The 15696-nt window shown below is 37.3% G+C and overlaps 1 protein-coding gene across 2 annotated transcripts in view; it reads left to right on the plus strand.

Moving 5' to 3' along the window:
* Window positions 1–2210: 2210 nt before the first annotated feature.
* Window positions 2211–15696, plus strand: part of CCDC172 (coiled-coil domain containing 172) — a 53235-nt gene continuing 39749 nt past the window's right edge. The window contains exons 1-3 of one of the 2 annotated variants that reach the window (XM_043926401.1): window positions 2211–2334; window positions 2798–2942; window positions 3114–3199. In XM_043926401.1, coding sequence (XP_043782336.1) covers window positions 2864–2942; window positions 3114–3199 — 165 coding nt within the window. In that variant the 5' untranslated portion in view covers window positions 2211–2334; window positions 2798–2863. Of the gene's footprint in view, window positions 2335–2797; window positions 2943–3113; window positions 3200–7173; window positions 7343–15696 lie in introns of those variants that run through there. The other variant, XR_006345439.1, reaches the window with a different exon arrangement.

Here is a 15696-nt window from a genome sequence, read left to right on the forward strand (position 1 = left end):
ACATCTGTTTAAACATCTGAAAGCAGTTGTTTATACTGCTGCCAAGATGCTGAAAAATATAATAATTCTCCAATGAGGTTAGAAATATCCAGGGGAAGAAAAATACTTTTTATGTAGTTCTATTTTTATTAAATCCTGTTGTTGTTTCTCTAATATGGCACATAGGATATGCTCAATAATATTTGTTGAATGAATAGCAGAGACTCATTAAACAGTTGTTGAATGAATCATCTTTCTTTTTAGGCTTATAATATATATTTTCAGAAAATAGAATGCCCTAGTTTTGCCATGTCATATATAATTTTTATTTGGCATAAATTTAAGTGATGCTACTCTTGCTCTGAACATTACAGAATGTAATCAGCATGTATATCTATAAGAAAAAATATCTTAACACTACGGAAAATGCTTGAACAAAGCTTGATACAGGACAGCAATATCTTAATATGTTACTTTTACTCATTATTATGAAACATTTTTAAGAATTGTGACCTTGCATAATTGTGTTGGTGCCTATAAATAAAATTAAAAATCCTGCTAAAGCCTATAGTTGTGATACCTCTAAGAAGACTCAAACTTGGGATTTAAAAACACAAAAATATCCTGAGAGGTGAAGAAGACTACAAAAGATGAAAAAGCCATATTTCCCATGCCCCTTCCCCAGAATTTCCAGCAGTGTTCTCTTCCATACTCCTGTGTGACTGAGGCGACTGCGCTCCCTAAAGTCTGCCCAAATTTCTCTCTGCCAAGTTTTAGCACAGAAAGAGCATGTTAAATAATAAATGTGAGCTTGAGTGTAACTAATAAAATTAGAATGTTAAAGAGCAGCATGCTTTTGAAAACCAGCCTCCTTGTGAGGATGCTCCCACTGCAAGTCCACAGGAAATCATTCTGAAGGGAGTGATATTAATTAGTAATATAATTTATCTTCTGGAAGCCCTTTCCTTTGATGGTTGCTGTGGCACAGTTCATAAGCCTCCAAATGAGTGCTCAAAGAAAAATGGTTCACACCACAATTTTGTTTTCCATCGCTGAACAAATAAAAGTCAAATTTATTTCAATATATGTAAATTTTACACATGCATCCATATGATGGAGGATTATGAAGTTCTAAAAATGCATTAATAAAAGAGTTTTCAATGAAATGGTAAAATGCTTGTGCTGTAATAAGAAGGAAAAAGAGCAGAACCCAAAATCAAATTTATGGCCTCTGATCTGAGATCTTGCTCTGCTACATACTAGATGTGCAATCTTGGCAAAATACTTAACTTCTGTGCCTCAGTTTCCTCAACTATGCTCTGAAGGTAATAGTAAAAATCATCTCAAAAGGGCTTACAGGGTTCAGAATAGTACCTGGGAAATACTCAACAGATAATAACTATTATTATTACTTATTCACCGTGCATTTGTAAAGAAAAAATGCAAATGCATGATGAGGAGACTTACCTGAAGGGCAATAACCAAAACGTTACTAACATTTGCTTCTGAATGATATATTTATGGGAAATTCTTTTCTACTTCATTACACTTTTTAGTATGTATTTTTTTTTGTATGTATTTTTTATAATAAAGTTTAAAAATTAAGTTTTTGCATACAAGTCTTGAAAAAAGGTTAACATTTATAACCAATTATGCTATAGCATTATTGAAATTTTAATTAAGTTTATTATACAAATGATGTGACAGAATTTACATTTACCAGTTTTTACTTAATATTAACACATTTCTTTAAAGTTTAGCCACTTTGAATTTAACATTTAGACAGAAAGTCAAATGTTTATTGTAATCTTAATATTTTGACCTACTGAAACTAAAAATATTTTATTTTTTAATTTAAAAATCCCATACCAAAGTCCCAAAGGTGCCTTTCATGTTTAAGCTTTAATTAGCAACCACTTTGGTCTCTGACACATATTACGGCAGATATTGAAGTGTTAATATTACCGCAGCTTGATTACAAAAGGCAATGATTAATTTTAAAGCAGACAAAAAAGATATGCCCTGATTACAAAGGAATGATTAAGGCGAATGTCAGACATTGTACATTTATAGCAGTCTTTCCCGTCGTCAAATGATAAGACTTTGCAAAAGTTTATATTTAGAATCACAGATACTTTGTACTTTATTGTAAGACTGGGTTTGTGCCTTGGAGACAGATCACGCCAACTCCCAGGATGACCTAAACACTGTTGCCGGCCACGTGGCCAGAGCGGAACTAAGCGAAACAACTGAATGACGTGTAATGGGCCCAACGAGACACCGTAGGCTCAGTTCCCAGAGAACCCCGCGAAGTGAGGCCTTCTGCTAGGTGTCCAGCCCACCATATTGGTGCAGGTACGTATTTTGCCGAGAGATTGCTTTGAGGACTTTGTATTTGAGACTGGGCGTTGGGGGGCAGGGGAATGAGAGGAAAAGCCCGAGCCCCGAAAGGGCTGCTATCCAAACTGCTCCAAAGCTCAGGCCTCGGTGACTCCATTTTTTTTGTTTCCACCCTCTACAAGAAAGAAAAAGAACCCCGCACCGGGGCCAAGGCCTTGTCTGAGGGGAGCTGCGCTCAGCCAGGGGAACAGGGCAGTTTGAGACAGGTCACAGGAGAAACGAAGGCGCACGGGAGGGGGAAAAAAGCAAGTTTGTCCAACTTAATGGAGGAAACGGAGTTCCGGAGTGTGGTCGAGGCCCCGGAGCCTCGGGCCTCACCTCACCCCGTAGGGGCCCTGTACTTGGTGTTGGCGGGGGACAGGCCTCTGGAGGCCGAACCAGGAATGACCCTGGAATCAGGCTTCTTTCTGCTTTCCAGGATCCTCAGACTCGGTTATAAAGTATTTTAAGGACGAAGACGGGAGCGGCAGGAGCGCAGCCTGAGATGAGTCTGGAGTCTTTGTTCCAGCACATCATATTCTCTGAGCACCAGGCGGAGGAGAGTCGCCGCTTGATGCGGGAAGGTCAGGGCCTCTGCTCTTTGAGTTGGGGGCTTGGAGCCGCAGGGAAGGCCGTGGGCAGTGGGCAGAGCAGTGAGGGATGGGGGAAAGACAGCTGAAAGGTGTCTTATCACAGGCACCAGAATAGGGACTCCAGAGAGATGGGCGTGTTTACGCATTTAATTTTTATTACAGTAAGGTCCGAAATAAACAGATGTCGTGGGAAAATCCAGAGAGCAGCAGAGCAGCTGAATGAAGAGAAAATTCAGTTGGAATCTAAGGTATTGACAAAGAGAACTTGCTCATTATCACTTGAAAAGGTGTTTTTACTTGACTTTTTGAGGATATGATACTATTTAACTAGTTGTCCTTCCATGTGGTGGTTATGATAAAGAATCCTCCTGCCAGTGCAGGAGACCCACCAGATGCAGGCTGGATCCCTTGGTGGGGAAGATCCCTTCCAGGAGGAAATGGCAACCTACTCCAGTGTTCTTGCCTGGAGAATCCCATGGACAGAGGAGCCTGACGGGCTACAGTCCATGGGGTCACAAAAGAGTCAGACATGTATGAGCACGTACAAAGACACACACACTCACACACAAACACACACACACACACCCACCCTCATGAAGCATGCTACTATGTTAGTGAGCGTTGTTCCATGCTGTCTGGTAATATTTAAAGTTCTGAATCTGGTGACACCTTCCACTCTAACATGAATTTGTCCTATAGAAACCAATTTAAGTCATGAAGAATTCATTGTCCCTGTTGTGGAATGGTTAACGTTTCAAAAGAGCATAATGCCATTGGAAAAAGAATGATTCAATTAAGTAGTTCGTGTGGGAAATAAGTTTAGAAGAATAAATAATTTAAGAAGTGTGCTGTGTTGATGAAACAATTGAATGTAACTTTCAAAGGAGTCTCTACCTTTTTTATTGTAATGACTTTTTTTTTCACATTTTAATTGGAAGATAATTGCTTTACAATATTGTATTGGCTTCTGCCATACATTAACATGATTCAGCCATGGGTACACATGTGTCCGCTCCGTCCGGAGCCCTCCTTGCATCTTACCATTTATTTTTCAGTTTTCTGCCACATTTTGAACATGTCTTTCATCCAGAGGAATCATTTTTTTTCCACTAGCATTTCAGTCTTTTCTGCAGCATTTGTAAAGTTCTGTTATTTTACACAGAAACAAAGGAATCTGATGTTATCTTGAAGGTGAATTTTGAAATGTGGATAGAATTTTGGAGAGGCAGAGTGAAATATAAGAGTAAGAAGTATTTGGAGCAGGGGGAGAATATGAACAAAAGGGAGGCATAGGCAAGGCATTTGTGGAGAGAAATCTACAAAGCAGGGGTTGATGGCCTGGGAATAGGAGGAAACCATTGCAGGATTTTGATCAGGGAATGGTGTGATAAAAGTGGGTTTTGGAAGATCTCTCTTGAGCTTTGGGAGGATGGGAGCTAAGCACATCATCCAAATAGGTCACCCATAGCCTTGCTATGAGTGGAGGGTAGACAGCCATACAAAAATATTTATCCAACTCCTGAAGATAAATTATGTGAGCAGTGTGCAGCGGGAAATCTGAGAAAGTCTGTTTGCTAAAATAAGTCAAGTAGGCGTAACACTGTGAGAAATTTCCAGTTCTCTTTTTGGATAAAATAATCATAGATTCTTTCTCCATCTCTTAAGCTTCTTCAGTTCTTCCTTTCAATTCTTGTTCAAACACCACCCAAGAGCCCTCCCTTGTACATCTTGGAAAGATTTTTATCATAGCATTTGGGATATCACCTTATCATTAAACAACAGAGCATACTTGTATTCATGTTTGTATCCCTCATTCTTTTGTGGACACTGTATTTGGAATTTTTTTCTTAACCATCTTTTATTCCCACAACCTGTATTCCATAACACACAGTATACATTGGTGTTTTGAGTGAATGAGTACTAAAAGGGAGATAATAGGGAGAGTTCAGTTCAGTTGCCCAGTCATGTCTGACTCTTTGCGACCCCATGGACTGCAGCACACCAGGTTTCCCTGTCCATCACCAACACCCGGAGCTTGCTCAAACTCATGTCCATCGAGTCGGTGATACCATCCAACCATCTCATCCTTTGTCATCCCCTTCTCCTCCTGCCTTCGATCTTTCCCAGCATCAGGGTCTTTTCCAGTGAGTCAGTTTTTCGCATCAAGGGGCCAAAGTATTAGAGTTTCAGCTTCAGCATCAGTCCTTCCAATGAATATTCAGGATGTACTGTCTTTTAAAATAGAATTTGGAAATATGGTTCAGTGAGACCTTAGGTCCTATTTTGCCTGTGAGTAGTAGATAAACTAACTGCTAAAAATAATTCTAAAAGCTGGTGGCATGGGCAAAGTTTTAAGAATGTCATGGTGTAGCTTAATTTCTTCTTTAAAAATAATTAAGATACTTTCAGAATTGTTAACTAGAAGCTAATACAAGTAATAGGCAAAACATATGAAATTAAGTAATGCATAGCTAACACTTACTGTGCCCTTACTGTATGTTGGGCACTGTTCTCGATGCTTCCCTTGTATTAACTCTTTTAATCCTGTCGGGAATTCTGTGATGAGGAACAACATTAATACCCCTTTTTAGGGGAGGAAAAAGAGAGGTTAAATGACTTGTTCATGGTATATAATTTAAAAACAAATGACAAAAAATAAATAAAAACAAATGACAATAATGAAAGTAGTAACTGAGTAATGGCAGTGTATTTTATTAAAACGTTTTTTAAAGCTCGTCTTAAACTTGTTTCTTCATGGAATTCACATATAATAGTGTCTGAAGCTTTTGCATCTAGTCTAGGGCAATATTTTTAAAAGGATAGTAATGTAAGTTTTTGAGCAAGTGTTTATTTCCTGGATTGGCGAAGATACTGACTTGGCAGATAACAAATGTTAAGGAAAAAAAAAGGTTTATTCTTGAATATCTTTAGGAAATAGTAGGTTTACTCTTTGTAATATTTTCTCAGTTAAAAGCTTATTTTGCTGAAAATGGAAATGTAGTTTGTTGACATATACACATACATAAAAAGCTGATTGAAATAGTTTTATTTGAGAGAAGAAAGAGCAAATCCCTAGCATTGTTTGGAAACATTTGTTGAAATTACTAATTAATATAGGTTCATGAATGCACATTGCTTTTTAATCAGCTCATATATGTGGGTAGTAATACAATTGCTTTTACTAATACAATTAACATATGTGGTTCACAGTTCATACAGTACTAATTTATAACTGAAATAATTTGATTTATTATATAGTCAACATGGGGTGTGTGTGTGTGTGTGTGTGTATAAAGATCTTTAAAGTGAAACCACAATTACAATGTAAATGACTAATGGAAGAACTGAAGAAGTAATCATAAATTGATTTCTTGTTTCTTTTATTCTCAGAGTTAATTATATGTCTGCCAATAACAATGAAAATATGTTTACTTGCATATTTGACTTGGCATTTATTGACCAATTTATCAACTAGAAGCAGCATAAGGAGAAACTAGAACATAATTTGAATGGGCCAGTGCTTGAGCTATTTGCACAGTGATACATTCAGAAAGTATTTTGGGCATTTATTTTGGAAGTTGCTTGTGGTCAAAAAATGAATTCAGGAAGTATAGTATTTATATTTTTCTGTTCTGTAAAACCCAAGTAGCATGTAATTAGAACTTGAATGATAGCATTTGCTTTCAGGGCTCAATGAGTACTTTAAAATACATGGTTGCAAAAGTCTCAGATTATGTAGTATGAGTACTTTGTGAATTGGAGAACTTTGATATGCCTGGTTAGGTTTGGTAATGTGAAAACAGAAAGACAAGAACATTCTCTGGATTTGTGTTAATGCTTACCAATGCCTATAGCTTCTGATCGTCAAGGAAAGGTTTTATAATATTGATGACAGGAAAAATCAAAATTAGGGACTTGCAGAATGTTTGTTCTTTTTTAAGCATTTGAAAGAGTTTTCTTCTTTTAAAAATGGTAATATATGGTTAAAATTGGGACATTTTAATCTTTAGAAACATATTACAAAAAACCTAACATAAAGCCATTCTCCCTCAAGAGGAAGTAAATGGAGGAAAATCTGAGGCAGTTTTACTTTTTTCTTCTTCCAGTTTTAACCTATTACATAAACATCATACACTAATGAAATAATATTTCATGAATTTTTAAAGGAAAATGGTATTGAAATAAGTAACTTAAGGTGGCTTCATTTATTTCTTTATTTCAGAATATATGCTTTCATTTTTTTCAATTGATGAAAATTATGAACCCTCCTAGAACAGCAGGCAGAGTCTTAATCTGTTAGGACTGATGCTGAAGCTGAAACTCCAATACTTTGGCCACTTGATGCGAAGAACTGACTCCTTGGAAAAGACCATGATGCTGGGAAAGATTGAAGGCAGGAGAAGAAGGGGATGACAGAGGATGAGGTGGTTGGATGGCATCACTGACTCGATGGACATGAGTTTGAGCAAGCTCTGGGAGTTCGCGATGGACAATGAAGCCTGGCATGCTGCAGTCCATGGGATTGCAAAGAGTCCGACACGACTGAGTGACTGAACTGAACTCTTATTACCTAATTAGGGAAAGAACAAATCACAGATTACTATCATTTATAATATTGAAGCTGTGTAATTAAGATTTTTCCCCTTTTTAAGAAGTTTAATCAAAGAAAAATTTATATACTACTTATGTTTCATTTTATTGTCGATGAAAAGTTGCTTAAAACATAGATAAAAGAAAGGCATTTCTTCTCCAATTAACATTTGTTTAAATAACAACACATGTGAATTATTTGATCTTAATTTTGAAAAATAAAGTTCAAATCCTCCTTATCATAGTTTAATACATACATGTAGCTCTGTTAGTCATGACCAAGACACTTTTGAGGGTAGTTATTCTTAATTGCTTTTAATCTCTGACCTTTTCACATGAAATTACAAAGTTCTCTTGTCTTAAACATGTATAGCTGATTTTTTTAAGTTCTCATAGAAGTTTAGGTGTATTTCCCCTTTTTTATTCACCTTGGTCAGTTGCACAAGTCCATGTCCTCCCTGAAGGAGGGTATGGCAACCCACTCCAGTATTCTTGCCTGGAGAATCCCATGGACAGAGGAGCCTGGCGAACTGCAGTCTGTGGGGGTCACTGACTCTGGAGTCTCTTCTCTGGAAGATGATTTTTCTTTCACATCCAAGGTACCTCATAGGTGATGGTTTGGTGGATGTCCTCTTCACTCCCCAGTGCTGCTTCCAGGACATTATTTCTCTACCTGCTTGTGGTAGTTAATCCTGTATTCTAGACTCTGCCAACTTTCCTCCCTGCTCTTTTCTGTCATTTTACTCACTCACTGGGTAATCTCCCTTGTTCTTTAGAATTTGGCACTTGGTTCTCAGGCTTCCGCTCTATCTCAACTCTTGCCAGCATCTTGTATGATGTCATTGTCTATATGTACTGTTCAGCTACCTTCCTGACTTCTTGGTTCTTTGATCTCCACATGTTCAGTGACCTTCTTCTCCATTCTACCTCAGCTACCTACTTCCAGAATTATATTCTGGGTGAGTCAATTATTTACTACTATGCCAACACTCAGGAGATTCCAGGAGAGATTTGATCCAATGTATATATACATGGATGTTGGCTTTAGCCTCAGCTGAGACCTCCACACTGCCTGGAAAACAGCTGCATTTCTCTTTCTCACTCTCTGCAGTGACTGTTGTATACCTTTTACTCTCGTGTATTTTGTCCTCTCTTCTGAACTACTTAACTGGCATGATAATTTTGCTTTGTGATAAAAAAAAAAAGCAACCTATAAAAGTTACATAAGCATGATACCATTTAAAAACACACAGAACAAATAATACATCTTGTAAGGGATTTCTATGTGTATAGTGAAATTATAATGGCATACATAGGAATGATAATAACACATCAACTTAGTGATTATCTCTGATGGGAGTAGAAGATAAATGTAATCAAGGAAGGATATACAGGGTATTTCAGCTATATCTATAATGTTTTATTTCTTAAGCTGGGGGACGTAGCTGTGAGGTTACTTTAAAAAATAAAGATACATCTTAAAAGTTACAAAGCAGTGGCTTTTAGTCCATTCAAAAGGTTGTGCAACCATCACTATCTGAGCCCAGAATATTTTCATCACCCCAAAAAGAAACTCTGTACCCATATTAGTCACTCCTCCCCATATCAGTCACTCCTCCACCTCCCTCAAACCTCATGAGCTCTCGGTCACCACTAGTCTACTTTCTGTGTCTGGACATTTCATGTAAGTAAAATCATACAATAACATTCATATGAATAATATTCCATTGTATAGATGCACTTTGTTTATCCATTCATTAGTTGATGGACATTGGGTTATTTCCACATTTTAGCTATTGTGAGTAATGGTGCTGTGAACATTTGTGTACAAGTTTTTGTATGAACATTATATTTCAGTTCTCTTGGGTATCCCACCTAGGAGTAGAATTTCTTGGTCATATGGTTAATTGTAGGTTTAACTTTTTGAGGAAATACCAAGTTTTCTGTAGTGTCAATTTTACATTGCCACCAGGAATATATGAAGGTTCCAGTTTTTCTATGTACTCACCAACACTTGCTTTCTTGGGATATTTGGTTGGTTTGATAGCCATCTTAGGGGCTGGGAGAAGGTAATTCATTGTGGTTTGTATTTTCAGTTTCCTAATGAGATTAATATTGAACATCTTTTCAGGTGCCCATTGGCCATTTTGCAAATCTGTTTTCTAGACGGCCTACTTAATTAATGGTCATGTAATTGGTTGCAGTTCTTTTATGGGAGGGTCTTGTCTCTGAGAAGTAGTAATCTTTCTCTTAATATAACTGAAATGATTTTATTTCTAAATGAAGTAAAAGATTATTACATATAGCTTTTGTTGGACTCCCTTTTTCTCAGGTTTGTTTTCATGATCTGAAGAAAATCTGAGTAACATTTCATGGTAATAGCAGTAGAGAGCAAACCATATAACAGTATGCCAGATAGCCTTTCTATTTGCAAATGCTTATAAATCACAAAAGTTGCCCGTTTCCTGGCTTGGATCCCTGAGGTAGAAAATCTGCTGCACTGTTTCTAATTGTTTAATCTACTAGTGTGCCTGTATTCTTTTTTTAAAAAGAGCTACTCTAAATAAATTGTTTACCCTGAAATGTTAGAAGTGTTTTAAACAGGAAAGAAAAGAAATACTTCCTTCCCAGGAACTGAGACAATGATCTAATTAAAGACAGTAAGTTTGTGGCTCAGTATGCAGAAAGCATGAGATTAACATTTAGTTTGCTAGCCTCCTAAGAATATACAGCACAAAAGAATACCTTTAAAAAAGTTTACCTTTTGATTTGTGATTTCCTGGAAAATCAATTAGCTATGCTTTTCACTTCTCTTATTCATTCGCTCAACAAACATTCACTGAACAACTCTTAAATGATACCAAGAGTAATTGGCAGGTAAATTATGTAACAACCTTCTATCTTAATTAGAGGGTTGACATTAAGCAACTTCAACTATAGAAACTTAACAGTAAATTCAAAATTCTTGATGTTCTCACTTTTTAAAAATTCTGTAATTACTTTAAATTTTCTCTTTAATTCTCTAAAGAAAGCCTTATAATGCTTGTCATGAATTCTTTTCTAAAATGGGGAACTACAGTAGTTCACCAGATATTTTAATGTAGCACTGGCATTTCCTAGTAGCTCACCTAAGGATAATCTGATCTTCTAGGGTGTGTACCTTTGTAGTGGGTTTTTAAATTGACTAAAAGAATTTTCGTGAGTGTACCAGCCATTCTTTGACCTCAGGGCCTTTGCACTTGGTGTCTTCTCTGCTTGAAATGGTTCTCTCAGCTATTGGTGTTTTATACACACTTTTAGCTCTCTCCTGGTAGGGAGGCCAACCAGTCTATGAGAATGTGAGACTCAGTTCTCACATTGGAACAGTCACATGTAAATCTTGATGGTTGGTTACCTTACCTCTCAGCCTAGTTGGCACTTTAGAGCTGTGGGTCTCAAAGTGTGATCTATGATCCATTGTTGTTCTGCACTCGGTTATGTCCAGCTCCTTGTGATCCCACGGACCACAGTACTCCAGGCTTCCCTGTCTTTCACTATCTCTTGGCGTTTGCTCAGATTAATCACCAACATTGAGTTGGTGATGCCATTCAATCATCTCATCCTCTGTTGCCCCCTTCTCCTCCTGCCCTCGATCTTTCTCAGCAGCAGGGTTTTTTCCAGTGAGTCGGCTCTTCGAATCAGGTGGCCAGAATATTGGCACTTCAGCTTCAGTATCAGTCCTTCCAAAGAGTATTCAGGGTTGATTTCCTTTAGGATTGACTGGTTTGATCTCTCTGCTGTCCAAGGGACTCTATGCCACACCACAGTTTGCCACACCACAGTTTTGCTTTCAAAACTCTATAGGAAGAGTTTTGTGAGGTCGAACTATTTTCTTAATAATATAAAGCTATTATTTGTCATTTGCACTGTTCTGATATGTACACTGATAGTGCAAAGGCAAATATTGGCGCCTCAGAACAAATTAAGGCAGTGGCAACAAACGGCTGTATCATTGTATTATTCACTGCCACACACTCACAGTGAGAAAGCAAAACCCACCAATTTCACTGTATGCCTTTGATTAAAGTATAAAAAATATTGTTTTGAAACTAACCATTCTATGTATGTGTTTTTAATATTGTGTGTGATGAAATGGGAAGTTCACATAAAGTACTTCTATATTCTGAAGTACAATGATTGTCTCACAGGAGAGTATTTGTATGATTGAGTTTCAGTATGAACTAGCTATTCTTTTTCTGGAGCATCCTTTTTACTTGAATAATTGACAGATAAGTGTAGTTATTTAGACTTGAGTACTTGACAAAATTTTCTCAAAAATGAATGAAATGACCCTGATGTCAAGGCAAATATTATTATTTTGCCAATGATAATATTCAACCTTTCACACAAAAATTAAAATGTTGAAAGACTCAGATTTGTCACTACATGTGCACTATATGTGTCACTGTTTGTCACTGTATGTACAGTTTCCCAGTACATAAAAGATTTTTCTGAGTTTGTAGGTGATATTAATAAATGTTTTTAATATTGCATTATAGAGTGTATCAACATTTGGAGGACTTGAATAATTCAGTGAAGGAATATTTTCGAAATGACCAGCACATGATTTTAATTGTACATGGATAGAAGATCCACTCAAAGCACAAAATAGACCAATGGTTTTTTTTTGTTGTTTTTTTTTTTCTCTTTTTTTTTTTTTAGACCAATGGTTTTTATTGTAACAGGATGAAAAATTTATTGAAATGGTTTCAGATCCCACATTGCAACTAACCTTTAAGGAACTGCCACTCATTTAATTCCTGAAGAATATGGCATAATTATTAGGGTATTAAAATACTCCAGTCATTTCCAACTGTACATCTGTGAGGCTAGATTTTCTTCATATACTTCAACCAAAAACATAGTGCAAGAGATTGGATAAAGAAGCAGATATAAGAATTCAGCTGTCACTGTTTATAATAGCCAGGACATGGAAGCAACCTAGATGCCCATCAGCAGACGAATGGATAAGGAAGCTGTGGTACATATACACCATGGAATATTACTCAGCCATTAAAAAAGAATTCATTTGAATCAGTTCTAATGAGATGGATGAAACTGGAGCCCATTATACAGAGTGAAGTAAGCCAGAAAGATAAAGACCAATACAGTATACTAAAGCATACATATGGAATTTAGAAAGATGGTAACTATAATCCTATATGCAAAACAGAAAAAGAGACACAGATGTACAGAACAGACTTTTGGACTCTGTGGGAGAAGGCGAGGGTGGGATGTTTCGAGAGAACAGCATCAAAACATGTATATTATCAAGGGCGAAACAGATCACCAACCCAGGTTGGATGCATGAGACAAGTGCTCAGGGCTGGTGCACTGGGAAGACTCAGAGGGATGGGGTGGGGAGGGAGCTGGGAGGGGGGATCAGGATGGGGAATACATATAAATCCATGGCTGATTCATGTCAATGTATGGCAAAAACCACTACAATATTGTAAAGTAATTAGCCTCCAACTAATAAATGGGGAAAAAAAAAGAATTCAGCTGTCTTCTGTTAAACCAGACTTAGAAAAGATTTGCAAAAATGCAAATGCAATGCTTCTTACTTCATTTTGTTTTGGAAAATATTTTTATAAAAATATATTTATTTTAGTATACAACAAATTTATTGTCATTATTCCTAAGTGAATTAAATACTTTAAAAGTTTCTCAGTTTTAATCTTTGATACTGAAAATATTTATAGATACAACTCACAAAAATAATTAAATAAAATTCCTCAATAATTTTTTAAGGCTGTAAAATCTTAAAGACCAGAAGTCATAAAATCAAAAAGTTTGACCCTCCCTTAGGTCCGTATATAAAATAATATATAAACCATATATAAACCTCATGCCATCTCTATCTCTTTCCTGGCTTCTGCTTTATTTTTCTTTGTAGCTCTTAATTTCTCTTGACATTTTTATGTTGATCTGTTTACCGTTTATCTTTCCTTGTGCTGCATGTGTGCTAACTCGCTTCAGTCCTGTCCAACTCTGTGTGACCTTATGAACTGTAGCCTGCCAGGATCCTCCGTCCATGGGATTCTCCAGGCAAAAATATTGGAGTGGGCTGCCATGCCCTCATCCAGGGGATCATCCCGACCCAGGGATCAAACCTGTGTCTGTTATGTCTCCTGCTTTGGCAGGTGGGTTCTTTACAACTAGCACCACTTGCGAAGCCCTTGTTAATGTAATGCGAAGCCCTTGTGGATGTAAACTTTGCACGGAATACATATTCATCTGTTTTTGTTTACTACTGTTATTCTTACTATCTAGAACAGTCTGAATTACAGTAGGTTTTACATATTATTGAGTGAATAAATTAATTTTTTTTTCTCTTAGAATTCACTGTTTCTCTTTCCTCTTCTGTGAATTCTGCTTGTGACATCTGTTGACCTTTTCACATGGTGGTATATTTTTTTATGAGCCTTAAATTTTTTTATTGTGAACTTATCTTTAGTAGAACTTTGCTTTCTTGGGAGTCCTACCTAGTCTCGATAAAAAAGATGTTCCTAAGGAGCAGTTTCAACCCTGCTGCCAGAACTGTGCAGATTTCATTTGTTCAGGATAAATTTTCATGTTAATTTTTGGGCTCAGGATTTCTGCACTGCCTGGCTAGGAGACATTTGAATCTCACATCCATGAACAATTTAAGTGTGGGTTTGGGGGTTCTAGGGTATGATTCCCTTTCTATTCATGGATCAACAGAGGCAGCTCACTTTTCTGTTGCATCTCTAAACCGGTGGTGAAGTTTTATTACTCCACATGCATAGCCAGCATAGGCAGTTTTGTTTTTTTTGCAAAAGAACAGAAGCAGCATTTTAGTTGAAAAGTCTGATAGTGTTGAAGTCGTTATACTTATTTCTCTGCCTTATTTCCAGATTGAGAGGTAGTCTCTGTCAGCAATTTCCTGTAGGTACTTTTAAAAATTGATGTATGGTTAATTTAAGATTTTGTGTTAGTTTCAAGTGTATAGCAAAGTGATTCTATTACATACATATAATACATATATGTATATAACATGTTATTCATATATGTATCAGTTCAGTTCAGTCACTTAGTTGTGTCTGACTCTTTGCTACCCCACAAACTGCGGCACACCTGGCCTCCCTGTCCATCACCAACTCCTGGAACTTGATCAGACTCCTGTCCATCGAGTTGGTAATGCCTTCCAGGCATCTCATCCTGTGTCGTCGTCCCCGTCTCCTCCTGCCTTCAGTTTTTCCCAGAATCAGAGTCTTTTCCACTGAGTCAGTTCTTCACATCAGGTGGCCAAAGTAGTGGAGCTTCAGCATCAGCCCTTCCAATGAATATTCAGGACTGATTTCCTTTAGGATTGACTGGTTGGATCTCCTTGCAGTTCAAGGCACTCTCAAGAGTCTTCTCCAACACCACAGTTCAAAAACATCAATTCTTCCATGCTCAGCTTTCTTTTTGGTCCAACTCTCACATCCATACATGACTACTGGAAAATCCATAGCTTTGACTAGAAAGACCTTTGTTGATAAAGTAATGTCTCTGCTTTTTAATATGCTGTCTAGGTTTGTCTAGGGCTTCCCTCATAGCTCAGAACATGAGCTGTAATGAATCTGCCTGTAATGCAGGAGACCCAGGTTCAATTCCTGGGTCAGGAAGATCCTGTGGAGAAGGAAATGGCAACCCACTCCAGTATTCTTGCTTGGAGAATCCTATGGACAGAGGAGCCTGACAGGCTGCAGTCCATAGGGTCGCAAGAGTCAGACATGACTTAGAGACTAAAGAGAGAGAGAGGTTGGTCATAACTTTTCTTCCAAGGAGTAAGTGTCCTTTAATTTCATCATTGAAGTCACCATCTGCAGTGATTTTGGAGCCCAAAAAGATGAAGTCTGTCACTGTTTCCATTGTTTCCCCATCTATTTACCATGAAGTCATGGGACCAGATGCCATGATCTTACTTTTTTGAATGTTGAGTTTTAAGCCAAGTTTTTCACTCTTCTCTTTCACTTTCATCAAGAGGTTCTTTAGTTCCTCTTTGCTTTCTGCCATAAGGGTGGTATCATCTGCATATCTAAGGTTATTGATATTTCTCCCACCAATCTTGATTCCAGCTTCTGCTTCATTCAGCCTGGCATTTCTCATG

The sequence above is a fragment of the Cervus elaphus genome, chromosome 15 (assembly GCF_910594005.1).
Source record: "Cervus elaphus chromosome 15, mCerEla1.1, whole genome shotgun sequence".
Classification (NCBI taxonomy): Eukaryota; Metazoa; Chordata; class Mammalia; order Artiodactyla; family Cervidae; genus Cervus; species Cervus elaphus.